The sequence below is a fragment of the Felis catus genome, chromosome A3 (genome assembly GCF_018350175.1).
Source record: "Felis catus isolate Fca126 chromosome A3, F.catus_Fca126_mat1.0, whole genome shotgun sequence".
Classification (NCBI taxonomy): domain Eukaryota; kingdom Metazoa; phylum Chordata; class Mammalia; order Carnivora; family Felidae; genus Felis; species Felis catus.
Window position 1 is genome coordinate 92,600,486 of NC_058370.1, and position 18,072 is coordinate 92,618,557.

The 18,072-nt window shown below is 38.3% G+C and overlaps 1 protein-coding gene across 1 annotated transcript in view; it reads right to left on the bottom strand.

Moving 5' to 3' along the window:
• Positions 1-4,969: 4,969 nt before the first annotated feature.
• Positions 4,970-18,072, bottom strand: part of LRRTM4 (leucine rich repeat transmembrane neuronal 4) — a 924,534-nt gene continuing 911,431 nt past the window's right edge. The window contains exon 10 of the mRNA XM_006930227.5: positions 4,970-5,545. Within this exon, the coding sequence (XP_006930289.2) occupies positions 5,324-5,545 (222 nt within the window). The 3' untranslated portion in view covers positions 4,970-5,323. The remainder of the gene's footprint in view (positions 5,546-18,072) is intronic.

Consider the following 18,072-nt stretch of genomic DNA (forward strand, 5'->3'; position numbering starts at 1 on the left):
TGAGTAAGGGTATTGAATACATTTAGAAAACCCAGAGTTAAACAAACTTGAATGGGTTTCTTGGCTACAATATTTCTGATATCCTTTAAATGTTAAAATGCCTTGTGAATTTCCAAAAGAAGTCTGTCATATGCAATGTTTTCTGAATTTAATGTGATAATAGAAACCTCTTTTGTTGTTGTGGTTGCACAGAAAGCATCTTCTGTTAGTGTTAGACACCACATTTAGAAAATGCTCTTTACATAAAGGCACAGACCTCTCATATTGCATGCTTGTATAATGGCTCAACTTGTTTTTAGCCAATTCTTCATTCAGGGTCATCAACCTATGATGATGACCTCTGTTCTATGGCAATGGTTCTCAGAACAGGTCACATACCAGCAGCATTAGCATCATCTGGGGATTTATTAGAAGTAAACATTTTCAGACCTCACCCCAGACCTACTGCATTGGTGCCCACCAATCTGTTTTTAAAAGCTAGCATTTGAGAACCTGAGAACCACTGATCTTGCATGTTAGAATCAGAATGGAGACTCAGATCTCAATCAAGTAGAATGAGCACTTTTTTTGAAACTGGACTGTACCCCTGGAATAGTGCAAGCTCCACAACAGAGGATGGGAAGTTGAGTGCTTAGCAGAGTAACAAATCAAGAGGACAGAGACCCTACCAATAGGCACTACAAGTAGAAGCAAAGGCTGGCCTAGCAGGTACATTAGGTATTTGCATGACAGAGGTCATTTAGAGGTCTTCAAAGCAGGCTTGGTAACAAATGACTGGGATTCAGAGGCAGAAATCAGGTGCCTGGTAATACAGACAAGAGAAAGACATACCTAAACTCACAGGACCAGGATCCTAGAGGTGAATCAAGGCAGGAGGAACTCTGAATTCCAGGGAACAGAATAGGAGACAGTTACAGAATTTTGTTACATAACAATCCTGAGGCCATGTCATTACAGGTCTGCACTCAAGGTGAAATTAAAACTTAGATTCAATGAGGGGAATCCGGGCAGTTCAGTCAGTTGAGCATCCAGCTCTTGATTTGGGCTCAAATCATGATCTCATTTATGGTCATGAGATCAAGCCCTGTATCAGGCTCTACACTGAGCACAGAGCTTGCTTGGGATTCTCTCTCTCCCTCTCTCTCTCTGTCCCTTTCCTGTTCACTCATGTGTGCACTCCTTAGATAAATAATTAATTAATTAACAGATAAACATTAAAAAAAATAAAAGATTCAAAGATAGACAACCGAATTTCTGAACTTGGACTGGTTATGAACTTCTGAACAAAAGCATTTAAAAGTTTTATAACATGGGGTATAGCAAATATGCCTGCCTGAGGGTCCACATGGCTTCAGGAATTAGAAAAGTACAGAGGTGGAGACAAGAACCTAGGCACATTATTGCCACAAGACCCTTGGATTTCTCAGCTGAAAAAACTGATTACCAACCACACTGTGGCTGTCATTAGGCCTGTAGAGCAGAGTGAATCTGCTGCTTCTTTGCTTCTCCTCACTGTTTGATAATCTGTAATGCTTTATTACCTTTACTAAATGAATAGTCCTGCTTTCAATTCTTCATTAAGCAAAGACATATGCTGTGGATTGCATAACTTTCCATATTCGGGTTGCTACGCTTGTAGATGTCCCCTTGAAGATGTGACATTGATACTAAATTCCAGGTGTGGTTTGACCAGTTAAGCTTAGATTAAAACAATAACATTCCTTGTTAGGGACATTTCTATGATTTTTCTTTGCTGTTCTCATTACATTGAGTAATGTTAAGCTATCAACCAAAATTCCCAAATTTAATTTGCATGTATTGATTGCTCATAAAATGTAAAGTTATACTACAACTGGGATACTACACTTTATCCTCTTTCTCAGTTTCATGATATGGATCACTTTGGAGTTTAGATCTGCCATATCTACTGATAAAAGTGTAGCAGGAAGGCTAGTGAAAATTTAAGCCACAGATACTCTCATACATCTTTCTGTCAAGCTTCTGAATTCAGGTATTTCCCCGCTGCATGATACAATAATTGAAAACAAACTCAACATTACTAAAAATATTTATGAAAAAAGTTAACCAAATTTTCAAATATTGATTCTTCTAATCTGCATGTGTCACTCCCAATTCTTTTCAGGCACAGTTTTAATGTCCTTGCTCTGCAAATACTCCATGGTGCTCCTCAGCCTGCAAATCTTTTGGAGGTTCAATAAAAATTATGGTACAAAATCAAGTTACTAATTAGGCTAGTCTTGAAATAAAACATAGCTTTCTTTGACAGGTCTCTTTCAACATGAAAAATGAGTAGCATCAAAATAATTCCTGACTTTTAGAAGACAGTGAAAAATCTTAATAATAGCCAGATCCAGAGTGACCAAAATTTCAAAACACCTGTAAATGTGTGATATATTTCTTTTCCAGCACACAAGGAGTATACCATGTGGTCTATCTGACTCACTGGATGGCATCCTCTAATAAAGCCACAATTCAAACTCTTCAATGTTGAGGGAAAAAGGGGGCAGTTCACATAACAAGGCACTTGAATAAACCAGAAATGGTGATGAAAGTGACATTCATAGACAGGTTAAGGGGCCCTGACAATAACCTAAATGGTGACTAACAAGCCTTGTATCCTCCTTGGTTACAACAGTTTTCAACACAGACATGACTGACTTTTGTGCTTTAAGGATTAATAATCTAGTATTTGATCCTAAATCCTCTGTAAAAATATTGTTATCTTTTTTCAATAAGTTGTTTTCTCTGAAAACTCACATGACCTGTCACATAATATCAAGCCTGAAATTATCAACTAGTGACTTTTCCAAGCTTCCTCAAGTAAAGTTTTGTTTTATTTTGTTTTTGTTTAATCATCAAAAGATTTCCAAGCACAGTGTAAACTTTTTCTAGCATATACAAGTGAAAGTTTTCACATTCAGAGGGCATAGCATCTTCATAATGCTACCTGTTTCGCTAGCAGTTCACTTCCTTAATTCATGTTAAACTTGAAGCAACTGTTGGCCAATATGACAGTTTTAAACAACGTGAAGACCATAACCGATTTAGGACACTTTTTGACTTGTAAGAAACTGCAGTGAACAGAAAAAAGTTGACTTAGGCCTCCTTTGATAAAAATTTTTCAGGTCTGACCTCCAGTAAATCATCTAAGACAGGGGTGGGGTGGTAGATGGGCTACATGAGTGATGTTAGATAGACAGAGGGTTAGAGAGTCCTTATAATTTGGGCAGACACTCCAAAATGCTCTGCTACAATCTATTCAATAATTCTTAAAAGAGAAACCACAATATCAAATAATGATCTTTAACTTTTAAACTCATAGTCAATTCATTCTACTTGAATAGCTAGGAAACATATACCCAGATATAATCCAGATTATAGATGTGAACTGGAAAGTTACCAGAATCTGACAGCAAGAGTCCTGTGTTCCTTGGACTCTTCCAAGAGTCCAAGAGTCCAATGTGGAAAAACTTCCTTTGGTTGAATTTTCTTTAGTATGGCAAATATTTTTCTCAATTAAGATAGAATTTAACTTCAAGTATAAGTTAAAATGGTAGTAGAACAAAATTACTTTCAGAAGGAAAAAAAACATGCTCAATACTCTATGCTAGTTTACTTTGTTATGGAAATAGTCACAAGGCTCTTTAATTATTATTTCAGTAGAATTTGTAATTAAATGAATGGCAGCTACCAACTTAGTTCTTCAGAAGTCCACCTGTTCAGAATGCAAAACATGACCTAATAAAGGATGACAAAAATTTTATAATTTCATTTTGTTTTAAAAATAGAACTAAGCAAATCAGATGACCAGCTAGATCAGGATAATGTCCATAGAGAAGCAGAGAATTGCTGACATAAAGCGTCACAACACTAATGAAGTCAAGTGAAAATTATCTAACTTATGTGTGCAGAGTTATCACCTTTGTTTAAAAAATGAGTGGTCATTGTGCTTCTTTTAGATTGTAACCAATTTCCACGCAGTTCTTTTTCTCCTAAACGATCACATAACCTCTAACCCTTCGATGGATACTTACCTTTTTTTCCTCATACTGTTACACAGTTTTTGAGGTACATCATATGTTTCCAGAAAACAGACAAACAAACCCTGTGAAATGAGTTAGTTAGTGCATATGTACTCATACTTCGTTCCTACACCCTGTAGGGTCTCCCCACCTAATCATAGAACACACAGAAGGCGTTTGGTAGCCAACTGGCACAGGCTAGAAGGATTTCACAATACGGAGAGAAAGCACTCAACATTAAGTGAGTTGTGGTATACCAACCACAAAATCATATATTTATTTTTCCAACATGTTTTCTTTTATTGATAAAAACTACACAAAAGCTAATTGATAATTAATTTAAAAAGCAATGTTATACATTATCTTGTGTTTAGAAATTTGTCAACTTGGCAGTTTTATTCATTGACCACATGGCCATTGTTCTTCATAGGACTGAGTCCATATGAGAAGATTTCTGCTGGTCTTTCCAACCAGAAGTCTGTACAGATCCCTTTCAGAATCCTTACACAGTGAAAAGTCACAGTGAGGATTGCCAATAAGAAAAAAAAAGCAAATCAAAACTCCTCATACTGTGTACTTCGTGTGTTCTGAAGGATCATTCGCCCAGATTTTAGTGGATTTTCATTCCAGTAGTTTTGTCAAACTCTGTGGTCAACTTTATTTCTTTGTGGCCTGTCGTAAAGCAAATTTTCTTTTGGTACAACATAAGCTTTAATGCCCATGTTTAGGATTGGAAACAGATTCACTTGACCAGGAAAAAAAAAATAAATCAAACAGGAACAAACAGCATTTTAGAGGAAAAATGAAATAAAGCAATTGAAATCAAGTCTGTAAGAATTACACACACCTAACAAGGAAAAGTGTATTGTGACCCCAACTTCCCACCCAGCTCAGGTTCCCCCCCCACCCCCCACCCCCCTGTGGTTCTCCAGCCCAGGAACCATGCAGTGTAGAAAAAGCAAATATACAAACAATCCTATATGTAGCTAGGGTGAAATCTATTTTTATAAGAACTCGACACTTGGACTATTTACATCCAGGAGAAGTTTTGTTTCGTTTCGACGCAAAGAAAGTTCTGTAGTGTTCTCCCGGTTTTGCTGCAGGTGCATCCGCTGCCCTCTTTAAGCAGTTCTTTTTTCCTTTCCTGTGTGTCCTGGCTGAACAGAAAGGATGAGTCGGCTTGCTTGCTCGATTTTGGACACTCATTCTCCGTTAAGATGAAGCCTTCCCTCCCCGCCCCCAGCCCCGCCGAGGTCCCTCCCGAGGAGTTGGCCTTGGCGTTAGTTTGTTATTCTCTCAAGGTAAATGGCCGGCGCCGCCGACCGGGCGATGGTGGCGATGAAGCTGTGGTCGCGCCCGAGCTCCAGGCTGGGGGTTTCGTCCTGCTCCGGAGACACTGCTTCGTAGCCCTTGTTGACGCGGAGCGGCTGGTGAGCCTGGCAGTAGCCGATCACAGGCTGGTCGTAGCTGTAATAGGGCAAGGGCTTCACGTGGTGGGGGATCTGGGTGGGAGGAAGAGAAAGTCCGATTAAGAAAGTGCTCCGGAAAGATAAGAAGAGGGCATTCATGGCATTGTACTTTGTTGTCTTTCTTGCCCTTTTAAGGCATCAGCTGCTGATTCTGCTATTAATAAACGTTAAACAGAGTAAGGATTGGTAGTATTTAACTTGATATTGTTTTGTCCAGATACATAAGCCTTACATATGATTTTATGTACAGTGTGTGTATGTGTGTATATATAATTTGTATATACACCTTTTATGTAGTTGTGTGTATATATACTTTATGTAAACGTGTGTACTTTTTACATATACTTTTATATAAAGTGTGTATATATACACATATGCATATACATATATATGCATATGTGTATATATATATACACTATATATAAAATCCTAAAGATGTCTTCATGTTCAGTCCTATTATCTTTCTATGTATTGTCATACAGGCAGTTAAAAACAACCTAAATTCCCATCAACAGGGAATTTTAAAATATGTTAGGTAAGTTCACACACTTGAGTACAGGTATACAAAGACTGGGGTGTCTGTCTATTGTAATATGGCAAGATATGCTATTAAGAGAAAACAATGTGAAAAGAATGTACAGTATGTTCCATTTTGTATAAATACAAATATAAACATACGTAGAGTTTTTACTTTTAAAATATACTTATATACAATTAAAATCTTTATTGTGGGCATATATGTTTTATTTAAACTTTTTTTAAAAATAATCACAATTTCCTATAGATTATTTCTAACAATTCTATAAATCCTGGACCAAGAACTGAAGAATCATGAAAGTGGGCACATCCTTGTGTTCATAATATGTAATGTTATTGATTTCAAGCTAACAAGCCAAATATGTGTCTAATGTTGGAATAAAATACCTGAATAGCTGTCTATAGAAATCCCTTTTCATAGGAAAAGCTAAAAATATTAAAATGCTAGTAATTTCAAGTCTGTGCAGCTTTTTATTAAACCACAAATTTCTGGTAAAGAAAAATAGAGAAAGGAATATGAGGGTTGCTTAATTCTTGATATCACACTAAGCATTTCTCATGAGCCACTAGATCCAGTCTGATACTCTTGGTTAACAAGTCCACAGGTGATAGAATTGCAAACACTCCACTGTCCTCTCAGGCAAGAGATGTGGCAGTTTCAAGTATCGTCTCCCAGCTCCAACTCACTTGCCGTAGTTGGCTTTATGATGCCAGGCTGGGTCTCTGCAAACTACACTGCTGCTTGGCCTGCTGCTCCCTGTTAGACTTTAACAGTGGGCCCACTGGAGAGAGATGGCAAGACTAGAGGAGCTGGAGGAAACTGACCCCATGGTGGGCTTCCTCTCTGCTTCTCCCTGCTCCAGGGAGCTACCTCACCAACACTCCTTCATATTGGTTGTAGCAGCACCTTCCCACAATAGCAGGCCATTCTGGTTTGTAGTCTTCCCAGCATTTGATCCCATCATGTCTCCCTCAGAATCTCCAGCACCAAGGAAATCGGAGATGCATCTCTGCAAAGCTCTTTCTCCAAGCTTGTAATTTTACAGTTCCAACATCTTCGTTTAGCCCCTTGGTCCCACAGGTGGTAGGGCTGGCAGTTACTTCTAAAGCCGCTGCCTCTGTTACACTATGGCACTTTTAACCTTTGCACGAGCTGAGTTAATAACTCTGTATTTAGTTAGCAATTCATGCAAATGCTTTGTCAAGATAACTGATATATTGTCTGTCTCCCGATTAGACTATAGACTAGACTGTATCTGAGTCTTTCTGTAGGTTAAACTACAGAAATTAAGGTGTTATAATTTGGTAGAGAAGTTAACCCCCAAAGGCCTTATGGGTTAATTGTTCTGAAGGAAGTTAACCAGTGTTCTATCTAACTTGGCAGCCTTATTTTCACAATCCATTCTTCCTATTATTATATAAATCCCTCAAATGATCAGGCAACTAGGTCTTGTGTTTTCTTCCTAGTATCCTCATTAATGTGTTAAGCAAAATTTTGACATAAATTATGTTTGTATGAGAATTCTGTTTTGAACACCTCTATGCTTATTAAGATGAAAGTCACTTTCTCACATTTTTAAAGATATAGATTAATGTTTTCTATGGCAGATCACAACTCATTACTAAGTTATAAAATCAAATTAATGAATCCAGATAAACATTTTAAAAATTGAATTAACTGGAACAGAAAATATTAGATTATATCAGGAATAAGGGTAAATTGCTGCATAGAAGTTTTGTTTCAAATTTGTGTGTTCATGAATGTGTGTTTACTGAGTCACACTGTGATTATTTGTTAAACTGGGAATCACAATAAAAGATGCTTCTAAAAATACTCAAAACACATACTCAGGTTGTACTTTATTTTAATGTGATCACAATACCTAGATAAATTCCCTTGCTTCTTTTACTATTCTCTTTTTTCTAACTCACATAATTCAGTTTTTCTGAGCGAGTGAGAAAATTAAGCCAATATATATTTCTTTATTTTTGGATGAGACACGTTGACTTCTAAATGGAAGGTCAACACTATTTTCATCAAGTCTTAAGAAATAGTAAAGGAAAGATAATTTCTCATCAAACAAGATGTTGATATAACCTGGAATATACAATGCTGTTCTCAAAAAAATCTGAACAAGAATACATACTAGGTCAAAATTTTTATTGACACAGAAATGTTTTAGACCTTAGACATTAATTTCTGGGCTGAGAGTGAGAACAAGGAACAAATTATAGGACAACATGGTTGAATTACTAGATGAAAAATGTATTTATAATATAAAGTTAGGTTTTCCCTCAATCTATGGTGGGTTTTTTTTTCTTACTCATATAGACTTCTCCTTATAAATCAGTACAGGTCCAGACATGAAATGTTTGTCAGCAAGTTCTATTTTAGGTCACCTCATAGGATTTTGCTGTGTGTCAGATAGGTAGAGATATCTGTGATTAGTGTCATGGGTCACCAAAACTCTGAAAAAGCATAGAAATGAAACCACTTCATTGTGACATTTCAGCAAAAAGAATTTTATGAAGACCTTCTTAAGAGTTACATATTTCATTCTTACTTTTTCTTCGTTAACAGGTGGAATAGTATAGCTCTAAAACAAAAAATTCACCAAATGATTTCCAATGACAGCAACATTCACTGGTCATAGAATATGTGTTGCACACTTTCACTGAAATGAATGACTCATTGTCAACAAAATAGCCAAATTACTAAAAGGCATCAAAATAAACATTAAGCATGCGTTCTGGTTTTGTCCACTATCTCGTAGTACCATGGATAGTTCTCCTCCAGTCACCCATGAGAAGATGCCTGAACTACAAACATAACTTGGATGAGTGGTAAATGCAAAGTGAGACAGGGTCCTACAGACCCTACTAAAATTGAGTTCATCTACAAATGAAAACTTATATGTGAACTGTGTTCCATTTTCATTGTAAAGTTCCAAAAGTTGAACTAAAATGGGAACAAACAATTTCATATCTAAGCCACAGTGGCATTTACCTTCAAATTAAGTTGATTCAAATGTCCAGGGACCTGCATTAACTGCAGAACATCAGGTTCATATATTCCATCATCTCTGAACTCAGAAAATTTGTTTTGCTATTACATTGGACCAGTTTACTTTTTACTTCAATGAACAAGGGCTCCTGCCATTTTCTCTATTGTATTTGGAGACAGGCTTAGAACTTCCAGCAGGACAAAAAACATTGTAAAACTCCCTCCTGCACAACAGCCCAATAGCAAGAATTGAAAAGCCTAGTAAATTGGCAAGCTCTGAAAGGATATCCGAGATGTTTGCTCATTTACTCTTAAAATCTATTCTGCAGGGCACTATGTAATCAACTGATTTTGTGGTTTTCAAGGAGCTAAGAGACTGAGGTCTTGTATTTTATAGTAATAATGTACAGTACATTAACCACCTGGGTCCCTGTGTGTATCATTGTTTCCTTTCCAGCAGTCAAAACAAAGTATCCTTAAGTTCCCCTTAATGTGTCTTTGATATTTTTGTAAATGTGTTCTTAGAGCTTTTCCAAACAGCCCCTGTGTTCCGTCAGCTCTCTGACGGACTTCGTTCTGTGGCACAGCACAACAGCACTACTTAAAGATGGCCTCATTCGTATGCTTCACTGCTCATTGATTGCTTTGGAAGCTGCACTTTATTTACAGATAATAGGTGTGGTACATGGAACGAAGGAATCTCATCGGGGAAATATACTATCCTGAAATTCTGTCATTTGCTTCTCTCAAGAATGTGAACACTTTAACTCAAATTGGATTTAAACTTTTATAGAGGCACATAAACTTCTATAGAGGCATATTTCATAACTAAATCTGGGGTAGGTTACAAAGGGGAAAATCATTATAGTCACTAATTATACATCACTTTAATCCTGCTGAGTTTCCTGCAAATCCCCTGAAAATGGGGGTAATAATGACATCTCATTCACCTCTATAAATTTCAGATAACTCTAAAAGTATTCACTGATTCTCAAGAAAGCAGGAATACACTGGCAAGACATATCTACCGTAGTTTAACTCAACACTGACAGTGTCTTTCCTGGAAATGTTCCCTGTCTTTTGTCTTACAGTTTCCATTCGAGAGATGCAAGGTCTTGAGGGGTCACAGAGTGGTTCATTAACAGAGGCTCTCAGCCCTACTTTGTGCACTCAGAAGCTTAGATACCTTAGTGGGTGTCCTGGCTTTCTGAAAATATCATTTACCCTTTGCCTAGAATATGTGTTTTTTCTACCATGCTGGAGAGGGTGGAAAAGGACCCACCCCTCTCAATTATGGTGGCTCACAGAGCCGGTGATTCAAAGAGGAAAGTGAAGAAAAGAGAATGTGTTTAAACCTTGGGAGGAAGGGCAAAAGTATAGCGGGATATGCAGAGTTTCAAGAGTCTACAAATTGATTCAGATCCCATAATTTTACATCCATAATAATTATATTTAAAATGAGAAATGAATGTGTCTGTGTAGTTAATGTGAGAGTAATGTGAAATGGGCTCTTGATATATGTGATCATGAAAGGCTTTTGAAGTTCAGTTTTGTTATAAGCATGAAATTCCAATATCGTTACCCTCTTTTCTCAAAGGTATTAGCATTAGTTATAAGTAGTTTAATAGTCTGATCATTTTAAAATTACCGTGCACTATCATTAGTCTTATTTATTAACTTTTCATGAACATTGTTCACATTTCAGTATGAGTTCTTTCAATTGAAGTCATAAAAAGTTGATTTTCAATTTCCTAAATGACATTTGGTCTCTAATTTTTGGAATTAAAGGGTAGTGTCTGACTACTCAGACCATTTAAAAAGTACCATCCTACAAATCCAGATGAGGAATTCAATGTAGTTGAAATGCTTAATGGAGATGGACACTTCGTTTATTGGAAATAAAATAGATTAAAAATGAAGGGAAATAGCTAAATGAGCATATAATTTAGCCTTTATTCTACTCACTATGTTAGTCTGTGACAGGAATGGACAGGGCCTAAGAAAATGTAAACAAATTTGGCTAGAGGTTGTTTTTTTTTTTTTTTTTTTTTTTCTTTTCAGGAATTTTGATCAAAGCTGACAGAACCTCAGCTCCTTTAAGTACATTGGGTAAAAGGGAGATTTAATGGACTCATAGACACAAGAAAGGATTTTACAGCTAAAAAAAGCAAGTACCACTGGGTCTCAAAAACAATTGACACTAGGAACGCGAATGTCACCAGGGCCTTCTCCGTCAATCAGGACTGAGAATCTCTACAAGTTATCTTCACATCTTGATGCCCAACAGCTTCCTTCATCTGACTGAGCACAGGGCAACAGCTTCAAAATTTTGCACGTTCCAGCCATAGTAGATCACACGAATGACCACAGTTCTTTCTAGCTCCCCTCATCAAAATGTAGAATAAATACTGGCTGGTCTTGTGATTTTCTTTGCCCAGTAGTACACAGCAGCAGAAGTGCTGCTTGGGTCACAAGGTTCCTAGGATCCTGGCCAGGTTAGCCACCGCCACGTGAACAAGCCCAGTCTAGACCACTGGAGAGTGGAAGGCCCTCAGGAGCCATGGAGGCATCTTAGACCAGCCAGCGTCCCTTAGGGCCCACAGAAGTTCATCAGGCACATGAGTCCAGGAGCAAACCCCGCCCCCCTGCACTCCAGCTGGCCCCAGAGGAGCAGAATTGCTCAGCTACTGCCCTTCATTCCAAAAAGCATATGAGACATTGGACTGAACTATAACATTGACAATTCCTACAAACCTGCTTTAATCCTTCACTTCTCAATTGAAAGAATTAAAATAACAATTGTCCTTTCATAAATTTTGCCTCTTTAGGTTTTGAATATCTGAAGGCATTTGTAATATAAAAAAGGGACACAAGGTAAGAAATGAATCTAAATCAACTCATCAAATTAACATTATTTAATCCGTTCCACAATGAAACATTCTTACTCATTGTTTTTAAATGCAGGCTCGCTTCTTAATTAGAAAACACAATTATCTAAGTATTAGTTTCTTTTCATCGAACAGTAAAACTTTCAATATCGCTTGACATTATTTCTAAAACATTTGCTATACGGCTTATTTTAATTTTTTTTTAACGTTTATTTATTTTTTGGGACAGAGAGAGACAGAGCATGAACAGGGGAGGGGCAGAGAGAGAGGGAGACACAGAATCGGAAACAGGCTCCAGGCTCCGAGCCATCAGCCCAGAGCCCGACGCGGGGCTCGAACTCACGGAGCGCGAGATCGTGACCTGGCTGAAGTCGGACGCTTAACGGACTGCGCCACCCAGGCGCCCCTATACGGCTTATTTTAAAGCACAGTTTTGAAAAAGTACCTTGAACCCAAAGGTCAAGATGGATATTTGAGTCCTGAGTACTATCTTTCCAAGTTAGCACTCAAATGAACAAAGATTTTATTTAATAGATGTTTGTTTGTTTGTTTTTCCATCACCAAATCAAAAACTCTTAGAAGTTCCTGTAACATACAGTATAGAGGAGAATAAATTAAAAGAAAAATTTACTAGCATGTAATAAAATGCAACCAGAGGAAAAGCTGCTTGAGATTAGGGAAAGGCCATTTGCAGGACTATAAAACAGTCAGCAGCTTTGAGTATCTAAGACCCGTGAGATAGGAAGAAAAGGCAGGGTTGGGGCAATTCCTGGTCACGAGAAAAATCAGGATAACATCAGAGGTTGAGAATAAAGCGGAATAAGCCTTACTTTCAGGGTTCATATTGTGTAACACTGAGTAAAGCCAGAGTATAACTATACCAGAAAACTCACCTCCTATTTAAGGAAATGGTGAGTTCTTCTTCTTCTTCTTCTTTTTAAATGTTTATTTATTCTTGAGAGAGACAGAGACAGAGTGTGAGCAGGGGAAGGGCACAGAGAGAGAGGGAGACCCAGAATCTGAAGCAGGTTCCAAGCTCTGAGCTGTCAGCACAGAGCCCCTCGCAGGGCTCAAACTCAGGAACTGTGAGATCATGACCTAAGCTGAAGTTAGAAGCTTAAGCGATTTAGCCACCCAGTGCCCCACAAAGCCTATCTCTTTAAAAAAGAGGCCCATGCAATCTCTGACATCCTAACACTGTATACACACACAAAGACTTTACTCCCTAAGCAGTAACAATAATAGAGAAGAATCTCGAGAAATAAGATTCAAGAATTTAAGAGAAGACAATAAATCACAATGATTAGTGGAAAAAGTCAAGATTTACTAAAAATGAATGAAACTAGAAACAATTTAAAATGCATTTTATTTTATTAAAAATTTTTTTAATGTTTATTTTTGAGAGAGATCGAGACAGAGACAGAGCATGAGCAGGGGAGGGGAAGAGGGAGAGGGAGACAGAATCCCAAGCAGGCTCCAGGCTCTGAGCTGTCAGCACAGAGCCCGATGCGGGACGAATTCATGCGAGATCATGACCTGAGCCAAAGTCAGACGCTCAACAGACTGAGCCACCCAGACACCCCTAAAGTGCATTTTAGTTGAAACTCATCATCCTGACATTGCTTGGCTGCATACCAGGTATTCATGTTATTTGTTGAAGGAAAGAACAACAGCAATCTTCTTTTTCCCACACTTTATTTTGAAGATTAAATCAGTAATAAATACGAAAAAACTCAAAATAATCTACTAATATTTGTCACAAACACTTATTAAATTTATTGATCTTTGGTTTTGAAAATCTCTAAAGAAAAACAAAAGATACTGGTGCAAATTGGTAACTTCTGTTTTGTTTATGGGCTGAAGTATGTACCAAGTAGCTCTAGCATGCAAAATACACAATACTAAACACAGTACATGTTGGCTTTTCATCTTGATGGGACTATTCAGACCACTTTAATTATTTTTTAAAGGTTTTTATTTTTATTTTTGAGAGAGAGCACGTGAGCGGGAGAAGTGCAGAGCGAGAGGGGTACGTACAGAGGATCCCAAGCAGGCTCTGGGCTGACAGCAGAAAGCCCAATGCAGGGCTTGAACTCACTAACCTTGAGATCCTGACCTGAGCCAAAGTCAGATGCTCAACTGACTGAACCACCCAGGTGCCCCTATTCAGACCATTTTAATGTTTATTTTATTTTTGAGAGAGAGACAGAGCGTGAGTGGGGGAGGGGCAGAGAGAGAGAGAGAGAGGGAGACACAGAATCCAAAGCAGGCTCCAGGCTCTGAGCTGTCAGCGCAGAGCCCAATGTGGGACTCAAACTCACGAACCAGGAGATCATGACCTGAGCGGAAGTCTGACGCTTCACCAACTGAGCCACCCAGGGCCCCAAGACCATTTTAAAGTTAAGTTCTTGGGTGCCCAGGTGGCTCAGTCAGTTGAGCATCTGACTTTAGCTCAGGTCATGATCTCACTGTCTGTGAGTTCGAGCCCTGTGTGGGGTTCTGTGCTGACAGCTCAGAGTCTGCAGCCTCTTCAGAACCCTGCCCTCCACCCCGCTAAGCACTCTGTCTCTGTGTTTCTAAAAAATGAGTAAACATTATAAAAAATATTTTTTTTAAAAAGTTAAGTTCTGACAAGAGTTGCATGTTGGCATTTGCTTTACTTGTTCTGTTCTTAAAGATGGGAACATGTACTATTTGTGCACTCATGGTTGTCCAAATTTTAACTTTTAAGTCAGTCGTGGGATAACAGAACATCCACTTACATCTTTATTGCTCTCCTACCAGGCCACCTTGCGTGTGAGGTGTCCAGAGAGTTGATTAACTTAATGAATGAGGTACTATCTGTACTTTGAAGTTAGCTTTGACTCCATTAACTGGAAAGCTTATTACATTAGCAGGACTCTCAGTGTTCAGTGAGGTTTTGGGCTAATGAGCTGGATTAATTAGCTAGCATTAACTTCTAAAGGCTTTCCCTCTGTTGCTCTGGCCTCTGAATTTGAAAGAGGAAGGACTCCCTAATAGTGCACTACAAGCAAACATCCTATCGAAGTGAAATCTACATAAATACTGCAATAAAAAATAGACACAATGAAATTTCAAAATCCACATCTTTCTCCTCTGAAAAAAGTTATGGAAGTTTTGATGATATACAGTGATGTACAGAAGACAAGTGTTGCTGAAATAGAAGGCAGCAATCGCTACTGCTGGAAACTTAACGACAACACAGAACAAAAGAAAACAAAAACAAAACTTATTAGCACATGTAACAGATTCAGGGTAAGATTTACTTTGCGATCCCTTCTCAGAAATTTGGAAATGGTGGGAAGGTGCAAGCAGCAGGCATGAGAGACCTTTTTTCTTTCAGGGTCACTTTTAGTGCCTCCACAATGTTCCGAGTAGCTTATTTCTAGTTTCCATAGGAATTTCTGTAGTTCTGTATAAAATTGTGTTAAATTCTTAATAGTGTCCTTAATTTGTTTTATGCCAGAGCCTGTATCTCGTCTAATCCAAATGTGACTGATTTGTTTGGCTTTTGAAGATATATTCCCTTTGTGATCCTCCCAAAGCATGCAATTCAATAGTGCAGTGGGTATTCAGTAAAAGCTAGAAATGTTTTTAAAATGTAAAAATAAAATGAAATGAAAATCATATATAAGGAAGGTGATTGGGTTTCTTGCATTCATGTACCTACCTTTTCATCCCAGGGTAAAAGTTTTGAACCAAATGACAATAACAGACGGAAGAAAACCCCAGAAAGACGTACACCTTGATAGGATGAGTAACCTGATTCTAATAGAGTTTAAATAGAACTTCTTGGGGGACTGACTGATCCTAATAAAAAGAGGCATGGCAATGTATATTTAATTACAAATATAGGAGAGGTCCATTTAGAAAATGCAATTAAAGTTTTTACTCTGATTGAATATATTTTAGAACAGAATGGCAGAGTGAGGCATAAATAATATTGGTCTCATATTTTTTAATAAAACGTGTTAAGCTCTAGGTTGCTGTCTGGATCTCTGCCACTGAGTATATACTATTAAGGGGTAATTATATAAAGTGAATTTGCCATAATAGTGCACTTATTTATGTATCCATTCATTCACACAGCAAATATTTATCACTGGAGTTAGCTAACTTTTTCTGGGAAGGGCCAATAGTAAATATTTTAGGCTTGCAACCCATGCAATCTCTGTCACAACCAGTAAACGACTACCATCGTAACATGATAGTAGGCTGAGACAAAATGTAAGCAAGTGAGCGTGGCTCCATTTCAATAATAATTGATTTGTGAACACTGAAATTTGAACTTCATGTAATTTTCAGGTGACAGAAATTATCTTCTTTGGATATTTTCAACCATTAAAAAAAATAAAAGCCATTTAGCTTGGGCCTCATTTACTAAGCTAGGCATTGTGGTAGGTGCTGGGTGTATGAAGAAGAAAATAAAGGTCCGTCCTCAAAGAGCCTCCTCAGAACTGACAGAGTAAGACGAATGTAATTCTAATTCCCTGTAGGTGAAGCTGCATAATCCAAATCAGTGAAGAGAGGGAGAAAAGCACTCCCAGCCGGTGGGCACCGCAGGTTTTCTTGTGAAGATCCAGGTCTTCCACGCTGGAATAAAGCTCTCAGTGGATCCCAGACAAAGAGCTGGACCCACACAACCTTGGTACTTAGAAGTCAGACTTGAACCTCCAGGTGGGAGTTCTGAAGTCACCATTCAGGTCATTTAGATCAAACACAGTCTGGCAGAATAAACGCCCAATGACCTTTCAGTGAAGATCTTAAGCAACACTCAGGCCCGTGAACCTGCCCCTGGGTATATGACAGCTTATATAACTGCAAGGCCCAAGGGAACTTTCCTGCTTTTGTAAAGGAGGTTAAGATCACGGGTCATCTAACCATAAACAGGTTTTGTTTTGTGGAGAAGTTGAAAAGCCTTTCTCTTTCCCAGTCTCAACAAGCCTTTTCCCATATCTGGGCCTTTGTACTTGCCATTCCTTTTGTCCGGGATATTCTTATTCCAAATCTTTTCAGTAGGATGATGCTGATCCTTTGAGTCCTGGCTTAAATGTCACGTTTCTAGAGGGGCCTTCCCAAACTGCCCTAACATGCCGCTCCATCACTACTCACACACGTAAGCCATTCCCTATTTCAGTTCCCTGGTTTTTTTCTTCGCAGCATTTATCAAAATGTTAAGTATCTGTGGTCATGTGTATCTTTGCTCCTTTACTGTCTGTTTTCTCCCAGTATGAGCTCCATGCTGTCACAGAATGTTTCAGACTGATTTGGTATTGCCTTCCTAGAATATTTCAACAAATGTGTGCTAAAACAATGTATGAATTTATGAGAGGTATTTGTGAGGGAATTGGGTTTTATGTGGAAGACATTTGCCTCCAAAACTGTGAACTTCCTTTCCTTTGTCTTTTTCCATTGCCTCTCACCCAATTCTCTGCTTTAAATTTGAACAGGGACCTAGGATGGGGCACAAACACTTTCTATGTACAAATACCGGCATGCCCAGCACTGTGCTGAGAGCTATAGGTAACAGAATGACTAAAGGTGTCCATGACCTTAAGGAACCTATAACCTAATATGGAAGACAAATGTGAGCAGATTTTTACAATGTGACATCATTTATGGTACAATGTAATAGTAGAGGTATATGCAAAATGATAAGGAGGACAGAAGAGGAAGTGAGATGCTTATCAGATGTTTTCTAATCCAAAGAATGGATGGTTATGAAGTCACCGATAGAAAGTCTCATGCCACATGTGGCTTCTAAATATGGTCAACCCGATTCTGCTACTGTTGCCACGGCACATGGCTTCCTTGTGCCATTGAGAGCCCACTGCCCAGGTTAGTCTTTTAAAAATATTAATAGTCTATCCAACTCACCTACAATTTGCCCTTGCAGGGAATGGATTCCACATCCTCAATCTCTTCCTCCATTATTTTCACCTCTCAGCTCAACACTGAGAGGAGACTGTTGCCTTAGTTTCTTACAGATGAAGCATCCCTAAGTTGTGATAAGCAGGTAAGACTGACCATAGCTCTGGGGCAGGACATTGAGACAGCAGCTTTCTCAGCAGCTTCTGAGAAAACAATTGACCCTTGCCACCTTTAATAAA